The 9,928-nt window shown below is 49.0% G+C and overlaps 1 protein-coding gene across 4 annotated transcripts in view; it reads left to right on the top strand.

Annotated features, from left to right (window-relative positions):
* The window catches only part of DUS2 (dihydrouridine synthase 2), a 79,947-nt gene that overhangs the window by 63,775 nt on the left and 6,244 nt on the right, over window positions 1–9,928 (top strand). For all 4 annotated transcript variants that reach the window (XM_011932040.1, XM_011932039.1, XM_011932041.1 and 1 more), the window contains 4 exons: window positions 2,808–2,873; window positions 3,059–3,129; window positions 6,477–6,563; window positions 7,281–7,449. In XM_011932040.1, the coding sequence (XP_011787430.1) occupies window positions 2,808–2,873; window positions 3,059–3,129; window positions 6,477–6,563; window positions 7,281–7,449 (393 nt within the window). The remainder of the gene's footprint in view (window positions 1–2,807; window positions 2,874–3,058; window positions 3,130–6,476; window positions 6,564–7,280; window positions 7,450–9,928) is intronic.

Genomic DNA, 9,928 nt, shown 5'->3' with positions numbered 1-9,928 from the left:
AAAAAAAAAAAAAAAATGTTTAAGATGGCAAATTTCATGTTATATATATTTTACCCCAGTTATAAATAAAGGATGCTATCCGTTGAGAATTCTGCAGACCCTTGGGGTGAGTAGGGGTGGAGAGTGGGATATCAATCTCTTTGAGAAAGCTTCTACCAGGTAACTCTGGTATATGTTCCCTGGATTAAGAACCTCAGTTTTATTTTATTTTTTAAAATATTTATTTATTTTAAGAGGGGGTCTCACTCTGTTGCCCAGGCTGGAGTGCAGTGGTGCGATCTCAGCTCACTGCAACTTCCACCTCCTGGGTTCAAGTGATTCTCATGCCTCAGCCTCTGAGTAGCTGAGATTACAGGCATGCACCACAATGCCTGGCTAATTTTTGTATTATTAGTAGGTACAGGGTTTCACCTTGTTGTTTAGGCTAGCCTGGATCTCCTAACCACAGGTGATCTGGCCTCCCAAAGTGCTGGGATTACAGCCATGCACAGGGCATCCCCCTTGTGTACACTGCACTTGGGCCATGGCTGACAACTGGCAGGGCCAGGACTTGAACTCAGGTCTCACTGCTTTCCAGGCCTATGCTTTCTTATCCTCATCTGCTGCCTCCCAGAAACCAGGGGAGTGAAGAAGCCTACTTTTCTTCAGTTGGCCAGTGAGTCTATTGAGGCAAGCCTGCTTGTAGGTAGATGTGTTGTGGACTTGTCTCTCGTTCTTTCTCCCCAAAGACTTGGATCTGGAGAGTTGGTGTCCAGGAGAGTTTCATGTTAGACCCTGGCCAGAAGACAATTTCTAGTTGCCATTTTCCCTCAGTGTGACCCTTGCAAGTGGCTAGGGTTTTTGGTTACCTAATTTCCTTCCTAGTCCTTAACACACACATGAAACGCACAGAAATACTGAAGAAAGTACTGAGAGCTACTTGGATAGAATACAGCAAAAGGAAGTTCTACAAGACAGAGAATTGGATCAGACCACCTGGTGTTGCTTAAATCACCAAATGTCAGAGGATTCTAAGTGAGCACTTGTAATGGAAACTTTCGGAGATGTTGCTTTGAGCATGAAGGATGGGACTAGAATGAGAATTTTTATTGTATTTCTTGATGAACCTGTCAGACCCCAACTTAAAAGGTCAGTGCCTGTTTAAGGCCTGCCAGGGTGACCCTAAGACCTCAGGCCCAGTCTGCCTCCTGGGGCAGCACCTAGGGACTGTTCATTCCTGCCAGTCCCTGGCAGTTGGGCCAGCAGGTCCTGTCTTGCTCATGAACTGTCCACCTGTCTGTCAGTCCATCCAGCCTCTTGGTTGGATGTCTTCTGGCATGGCCTGCTTCATTCAGCCTGTCCCTGAAAGGCCTCCACTACTGGTTTTTGCAACCTGGCTCTCTGCTGCCCCCGCCTGTCTAGAGTCAAGACTGGCAGCAGCCACCTAGATATCCCCCTGCTCTGCTAGACAGAGATACAGTTCTTGGAAGAGGGTTCTTGGGTTCATCTTTCCTCCAGCTTGCCTGGCCTGAAATTTCTGATAAGGGAAGAAGATAGCAATGACACAGACATGCAGTGTCATCTACACTTCTCTATCTCTGATTCTTGTGTGGTCTGGTCTTGCTACCTCCCTGTCACTTTCCTGCATGACGTCTTGATCTTTCTTTGAAATCTTTTGCAATTGCCATGTGATAAGCACTTTTAAATATGTTGAGTACATTGTCTTTTCCTTTGCCAGTTTAGGGGAGTATATCTGACTCCCCTAAAGAGGAATGCAGGCCCTTAAGAGCCTTCCTGTTCCCTCACCCTGCAAGTCCTGGAACAACACTCAGGGAACATTCTCTTCACCCAGGAAAGAAGCTGTTCCCCCCTCCCCACCCCCCCCCCCGTTTTTTTTAATAGCAACAGGGATGGGCTAGGTGCAGTGACACAAGCCTGTAATCCCAGGACTTTGGGAGGCTGAAGCAGGTGGATTGCTTGAGCTCAGGAGTTTGAGACCAGCCTGGCCAACGTGGTGGTCCCAGCTACTATGGAGGCTGAGGTGGGAGGATTGCTTGAGCTGGGGAGGCAGAGGTTGCAGTAAGCCAAGATTGCACCACTGCACACTAGCTTGGGAAACAGAGTGAGACCCTGTCTCAAAACAAAACAAACAAACAAACAAACAAACAGAAAGAGAACAGGGTCTTGCTGTGTTGCCCAGGGTGGTCTCAAACTCCTGGCTTCAAGCAGTCTTCCCACTTCAGCCTCTCAAAGTGTTGGGATTACAGGCATGGACCACCACACCCAGTTAGCCATGTGTTCTTTTTTTCTTATTATTATTATTATTTTTTTTAGCCATGTGTTAACCAAGGCTAGGCCTCAGAATGGTACTGAGGATGGGGTGGAGTGTGTTGGGCAGAGCCTTTTGAAAACACACATTCCTAAGCCCTGCCCTTAGAGACTGATTCAGGAAATAACAGTGTGGAATTCAAGAGTTTGTATTTCTTCAGTTCTCCAGATAATTCTGGTATTTGTCCTGGCAAAGGCTCAGTGAGTCACACACAGGTGTGCATGCATACCTGTTCACTCATTCATTCAGCATATTTGACAAATATGTATATACCACTAGGTGCTAGGCAGGTGCTGGGGCTCTAGTGTAGAACAAAGGCAGGTCCCTTGCCTCGTGGAGCTTATTTGTGTATGTGTGTAACAGACACACGCATGCATTCACACATACATAAACTGTTCATGCTACCAGAATGCACAGCCTGTAGCGGAGTTGATTAGTTCAGGCAGTGTGGTGGTTTGTTCTAGAAGACATAGGTGCTCTTGTGTTTTCCTCTCTGCAGATCCTCAGCACTCTTGTTAGAGGGACACGCAGACCTGTGACCTGCAAGATTCGCATCCTGCCATCGGTAAGAATGGTGTGTTACATTTGAAGGTCCATTCTCTCTGGTGGTGTTGGATTTAGGTTTGTGAATGATTCTTGAGCTGCTAAATTAGGCTTGGAGGAGAGAGAGTGGAGCTGAGCCTACTTTAGGAGCCAGGAGCTGCTCCTTCTGGGGCTTCAGTAACCATCCTATGTGGTCCTCTTCCTCAGCTAGAAGATACTCTGAGCCTTGTGAAGCGGATAGAGAGGACTGGCATTGCTGCCATCGCAGTTCATGGGAGGTGAGTGGTCACATTTCTAGTGACTGACTGGCAGGGAGGTCCTAACCCATATTAGCGATTCTTCCTTAATTGATCTGTCATCCCAAGTGACAGCCAATTTCTCTTCTACATATTCAGCCTATATCTGCCTAGCTCTTTGATATCCTATGAGTCTTGAGGGCAGGCAGACCCTGAATGGGCTTGCATTTGCCTTTGTTTCATTTATGGAGCACCTATTGAGGGTAGGTACTGAGGTTTAGAGATGCAGAGATACTAAGAAAAGAGAAACGCCTCTACCATCAGGACGTGTAAATGCTAGAGATTGAGTGACTTGCTCAAAATCGTACCATGCAGCCAGTTCGTGGTGGAATTCTAACCCTCATGAGAAAATCTCATTTATTTCCTTCCTTCCCTCCTTCCTTCTTTCCTTCCTTCCCTCCCTCCTTCCCTCCTTCTCTCTTTCCTTCCTCTCCTTCCTCCCCTCCCATCTCCTCCCCTCCCCGCTCCCCTCTCCTCTCCCCTCTCCTTCTCTCTCTTTGCCATTCTGTCACCCAGGCTGGAGTGCAATAGCGCAGTCTTAGCTGACTGCAATCTCCATCTCCTGGGTTCAAGTGATTCTCCTGCCTTAGCCTCCTGAGTAGCTAAGATTACAGGCATGCTCCACCATGCCCAGCTAATTTTTATATTTTTTAGTAGAGACAGGGTTTCACCACACTGGCCGGGCTGGTTTCGAACTCCTGATCTCAGGTGATCCGTCCACCTTGGCCTCCCAAAGTGCTGTGATTACAGGCATGAGCCTCCAGGCCCAGCCTTATTTTCTTTCTATTATATTGAGCAATGACTTCTCCCTCGAATAATCCCAGACAGATTGCTTTGTTTATTTGTTTTTCATTGTTGTTGTTTTTTGAGACAGTCTTGTTCTGTTACCCAGGCTGGAGTGAAGTGGCACAATTATAGCTCACTGCAGCCTCAAACTCCTGGGCTCAAGTGATCCTCCCGTCTCAGCCTCCTGAGTGGCTGAAACTATAGGCACATGTCACCATACCTGGCTAATTTTTAATTTTTTTGTTGTGACAGGATCTCCTTATGTTGCCCAGGCTGGTCTCAAACTCCTGGGCTTAAGTGATCCTCCTGCCTCAGCCCCTCAAAGTGCGGGGATTACAAGCGTGAGCCACCACAACTGGCCTATTCTTTTAAAGTCTCTGCCTCTCTCGTCTGCATTTGTTGGACTGCCAGCTGTCACAATGACTAAACAATCCTTCTAGCTGTAGCTAATGTACTCTTTGCTGAGAGCTGAGGTTCTGAAGGCCACCCTTGGCTTACAGTCACACTTGTTTTCTGTGTCCAGGATGTGCTTTTGTACAGCATCTCAGGTCAGTAGACCTGGGCCAGGGGGACCTCTCTTCTCTGAGTGATGTTCCTTTGGGCTTGGGGTCTTATAGGAAGAGCTCAAGTTGTTGATTGTGCTCTTACAACATTTTCAGAGAAGAGAACCCAGAACTCCCATCATACAAAGCAGAGCAAAGCAGAGTTGCTTGGGTTGAAGCCAGGACGGAGAAGTACACACTTGTACACATATGCTCCTTCCCAAGGCAGGAGGCTTTGGATTCAGACTCCCTGGTTTGAGATCTTGGCTCTGCTGCTTGATAACTGTATATCCTTGGGAAATCACTTAACCTTTCTGAGCACAACATTCCTTGTTTAGAAATTAAGATAATTTCGACTTTATAGGGTTGTCCCAAGGCTTTTATGAGATTGTGAACATAAATCCTTGGCACAGTGCGTGGCATGTAGTATTCTTTCTCTTTTTCTTTTGAGACGGAGTCTTGCTCTGTTGCCTAGGCTGGAGTACAGTGGCACGATCTCAGCTCACTGCAACCTTCGCCTCCAGGATTCAAGCAATTCTCCTGCCTCAGCCTCTTGAGTAGCTGGGATTACAGGTGCCTGCCATCATGCCTGGGTTTTTTTTTTTTTTAATTTTTAGTAGAGATGGGGTTTCACCACGTTGGCCAGGCTGGTCTCAAACTCCTGACCTCAAGTGATCCACCCACCTTGGCCTCCCAAAGTGCAGGGATTACAGGCGTGAGCCACTGTGCCCAGCCAGTATTCTCTTAATAAAGGAAGCTATTATTTTTTACTAGTAGTTGGGAACACTTAGAAGACAGATTTGGGTGAGTTTGAAGAAGCCCTTTCTGACCATCAAAGTTGTTAAGATGGGCTAAAAGTGACTACTGGAGATATCGAGAGACAGAGGTAGAGGCTAGGTTGACAAGGCCCTCTGAGGCCTGTGGCCCTTGACCCTTTTGTTGAAGAAGAGTATAGCAGAGGGGCCCAGGCGTGGTGGCTAATGCCTAGAATCCCAGCACTTTAGGTGGCCAAGGCAGGTGGATCACAGGAGGTCAGGAGTTCAAGACCAGCCTGACCAACATGGTGAAACCCCGTTTCTACTAAAAAATACACAAAATTAGCCAGGTATGGTAGCTCATGCCTGTAATCCCAGCTACTTGGGAGGCTGAGGCAGGAGAATTGCCAGAACTCAGGAGGTGGAGGTTGCATTGAGCTGAGGTTGCACCGTTGCACTCCAACCTGGGCAACAAGAGCAAAATCACCGTCTCAAAAAAAAAAAAAAAAAAAAAAAAAGAACAAGAGTATAGCAGAGGGGACATACTCAGACAAGAGCTGGACAAGGGCTATCTGGTCGACAGTCTTCTCTGCTTTGTCTCTGAGCACAGCTCAGGTCAGGCCTCACATCAGCAGCCCTAAAACTCATGCACAAGAACTTGCAGCTGACCTTGGAAGGAGGGGCCCCAGGTTGTGGTCCTGCCTCCCTTGTGCTGTGGTGTGACAACCATGGTCCGTGGCCTGCCCAGGGTGCGGGGCCTACCCTGTGTCAGGTGCCTTTCCCTAGGATCAGCTCTGCAACTTGGCTTTGGCATTGGCAGCTGTGTGGGAGTGGCCAGTCTGAGCAGCAGCAGCTGTTCCAAGTCCCTTGGAGAGGGCAGGACTGGGACAGTAGGGGCAGCACTCTTAAGGCCCTGTCCCTCATCTCTGGCAGAGGCAAAGGGAAGGTAGGGAAAAGCAACATGACCTTGGGAGCTGGTCCACCCACCTCACCCCCCTGCAGCCAGGCTTCACCTGCAGGCTTCCAAGAGCTGGACTCAGCATGGATCTGTGCTGCCCCTGCCCCTCACAGTTCTTCTTCAGAGGGCAGGGAAAGCATCCCCTGCCACCTGTCCTTGATGGCCACATGGCCACCTGACCTTCCTGAGGTTCAGTGGGGAGGACAGTAAGGTTTGGCTGAGGTAATCCTGTGAGTGGTGACGTGGCTTTTGGTGCTCAGCCCTCAGCCCCATCTTTCTATCTCCAAGGAAGCGGGAGGAGCGACCTCAGCATCCTGTCAGCTGTGAAGTCATCAAAGCCATTGCTGATACCCTCTCCATTCCTGTCATAGCCAAGTAAGCCTCCTTTCTTCATCATGTACTCTGTGTCCCACAGAGCTAAGGGCTGGGTGGTAGCCAGGCCCAGCTTTCCCTAGAGTGAAAAGTTTTAGGGGTGGCTTGGAAAGGGCAGGGCTTTCCACAAGACCCCAGACCCTGTTTCGTCTGCTGCCACCTGAGACCCTCCCCTCTGCATGCCTGTCTCTGGACTGAGGCTGCCGCCTGACTCCTGATGAAATGTATGGAGACAGAGCAGGGGGTCCTTGGAGCAGCAGGCTGCAGGGAGGGGAAAGTATGACCTAAGTGGGCCTCCTTCCCTCTTGTGATCACCAGGGTGTCTATTCCTCTTGCCAGGGTTTTGACTTAGCCCTCAGTGAACATGTAAGTGGCCCATTCAGCTTGGGGGTTTTCCTGTCGTCCCAGTAGCCCAGTTATGGACCCATGTCTCCAGATGTGGGCTGGCTGTAGCCACTGTTTTAGATTAGGGGCAAGGAAAGTAAATTTCCTGGATTACCTATTAAGTGCCAGGCACTTTACATGTATTATCTTGGTTAGTGCTCCTAACTTCATAAGGGGATATGGATTCTAATATCCACTTTACTGAAGCTATGATAGCTGAAGGGACTTGGCCAAATTCACATTGTTAATCAGTGGCAGATCTGAAAGCTGACTTTTTCTGAAAATGCTGATAGGTTCCATGATGCGGACACCCCTAACCCTCCGATTGCTTTTTAGTGGAGGATCTCATGACCACATCCAACAGTATTCGGACATAGAGGACTTTCGACAAGCCACGGCAGCCTCTTCTGTGATGGTGGCCCGAGCAGCCATGTGGAACCCATCTATATTCCTCAAGGAGGGTCTGCGGCCCCTGGAGGAGGTCATGCAGAAATACATCAGATATGTACGTCTCTGTACTTTTTTGAAACAAGCATTTCTGTCTGCCACACTCCTGCAGAGAGCACTTTGTGTGAGCCCCCAGCTGCCAGCAGTGCTTGCTGTTTCTCTCCTTTTCTTTTTAGCTCATGTAGTGTAGCTGCACTAGCTCACTGCTGTATTGGGTCTCACAGCTGCAGTGCTAAGAGAGGATGCTGGGGGGCATGCCCCTACCATCTCCTAAAGCTTCCAGAGGTTTGCAGGTCATAGCAAGGACCTTCTAGATCCAGGATGCTGTTGGAGCCCCAAACACATGATATATATCTTTCTTTTTCTCACACGCTGCACATACAGAGGCATATGCACATGGACTGTGGGTTCTACATCATCAAAGGCATATGTGCCTCTAGGTTAGCTCAGGAGCAGCCACAGCCAAGAGGAGCAATTGAGAAATTTCTCACCTGATTTGAATCATCAGTCAAAATCACTTCTAAAACTTTTCTATTGCTGATTCCAGAATGCTTTAACCATAACCCTCTACTTAGGGAATAGCCTTTTTTTTTTTTTTTTTTGAGATGGGGATCTCGCTCTGTTGCGCAGGTGTGAGCATAGTGGCATAATCATGACTCACTGCAGTCTTGACCTCCTGGGCTCAAGTGATCCTCCTCCCTCAGCCTCCCAAGTAGCTGGGACTATAAGGATGTGCCACCACACTCAGCTAATTTTTTATTTTTTAAATAGAGATGAGGTCTCCCTATGTTGCCCAGGCTGGGAATGGCCTTTTCTAAACCAGTTTCTTCTCATTGAGAGATTGATAGTAGTGCCAAAGGCATATCCCTATAAAAGAAAATGAAGAGTTCACTTGCCTTATCTCTTTGGCACAACCCTGGAACTCTGCGGGACTCCGATCAGCTGCATGTGTCCATAGGGAGAGACAGTGAGTGGTCCTCAAATTCTTCAGTGAATTGGGTCTGAGCAGAGGGTTCAGTCCTTGCCCAGAGCAGAGTTCCATCCTCCTCTTCAGTTCTAGGGTTCATACGTGCCTCGGAGTGCCTGTGGCTGCCATGGTATGTGAGTGTTTCCATGGCTGTGCAAGCTGGGATGGTAAGATGCCCTGAGGTCTGTGTCCAGAGTGGGGCAGCCTTTGTCCTATTTCCTGTTCAATGATGTGGCCCTCACCCCCTGGTTCTGGTGTCCTGCTGGGCAAGTTGGTGACCACCAGCTCTCTAATGGTCTGGGATAGCTCCATGGCAAGGGAGGGCTTGCCCCAGCCCACGTCAGCTGTCCAGCTTTTTGGCCAGCTGGCAAGTCTGTGGCCAAGAAGACGTGCTGAACAGTGCTGAGCTTGCTCACTGGGTGAAAGGTGATGTTATCATTCCTGCTGAGCCATCCCTTGGCAGCTCCTCAAGAGGGTGTGCTATCACAGAGAAAGGGAGCAGCTTTCAAGCATAGGCAGGGCTGCTTCTGGTACAGCCAGGTGCCTTCTTTCCAGACAAGCTGAATCAAGGACTTGCCGCTAGCCAGGGCTCCCCAACTTACTTCCCACTTTGTCGCGGGCGTGCCGTGGCACTTTCCCAGGCACTGAAGTCATAGGCCCAGGTGGAGTTACTAGAGTAGCATAGGAGGTGGGGGATGGGAGGGTGTCCTGGAGGGCTGGGGAAGGCCACCTTCACCCACTACTGCTCTCCTGCCCTGCCCCTAGCCAGCCGGCTTCCACTGGGTATCCCTGGCAGTCATCTTGCCTCCCTGAGCCTTCATTTCATAGTCTGTGGAGTGATGGTAACAGTTGCACCTCACGCTTGGATAGATAAATGTAGTGATGAGTAACACATGTGAACTAAATGATGCTGTGTTTTACCCATGTAGGGGGAAGTTAGAGGCTATTCAAGATGTGGGAAGGGAAGGTGCCCATTCTGGTTAGAAGGAATAGAAGAACTTCAACCCCTTTCCCAGCACTGGACCTGCCATGCCAGAATTTGGTGTGTTTCCCCTTCTTGCCCTGGAAGATACTTGGCAGTAGGTCCTCTGTGGTGGCTGAAGCAGGAAGGGGCTCCCGCACTTCAAGACCTCAGTCAGGCTGTCCAGGAAAGTGTGTTTCTGACCGTGGGCCTTGGCTGTGACCCTTAAGCTTTGTATTACTAGCTGGAGGAGTAGATGACCAAGGTTGAAGTGGTTTTTTAATTTATTTTTATTTTTTATTTTTATTTTAGATAGGGTCTCACTCTTGCCCAGACTGGAGTGCAGTGGCATGATCATAGCTCACTATAGCCACAACTCCTGGGTGCAAGCAATTCTCTTGCCTTAGCCTCCCTAGTAGTTATGGCTACAGGTATGTGCCAACATGCCTGGCTAGTTTTCTTTTTCTTTTTCTTTTTTTTTTTTGAGACGGAGTTTTGCTGTTGTCACCCAGGCTGGAGTGCAATGGCACTATATTGGCTCACTGCAACCTCCGCCTCCAGGGTTCAAGCCATTCTCCTGCCTCAGCCTCCCGAGTAGCTGGGATTACA

This window comes from Colobus angolensis, unplaced genomic scaffold (genome assembly GCF_000951035.1).
Source record: "Colobus angolensis palliatus isolate OR3802 unplaced genomic scaffold, Cang.pa_1.0 Scaffold93, whole genome shotgun sequence".
Classification (NCBI taxonomy): Eukaryota; Metazoa; Chordata; class Mammalia; order Primates; family Cercopithecidae; genus Colobus; species Colobus angolensis.
This window is presented reverse-complemented; position numbering and strand designations above follow the sequence as displayed.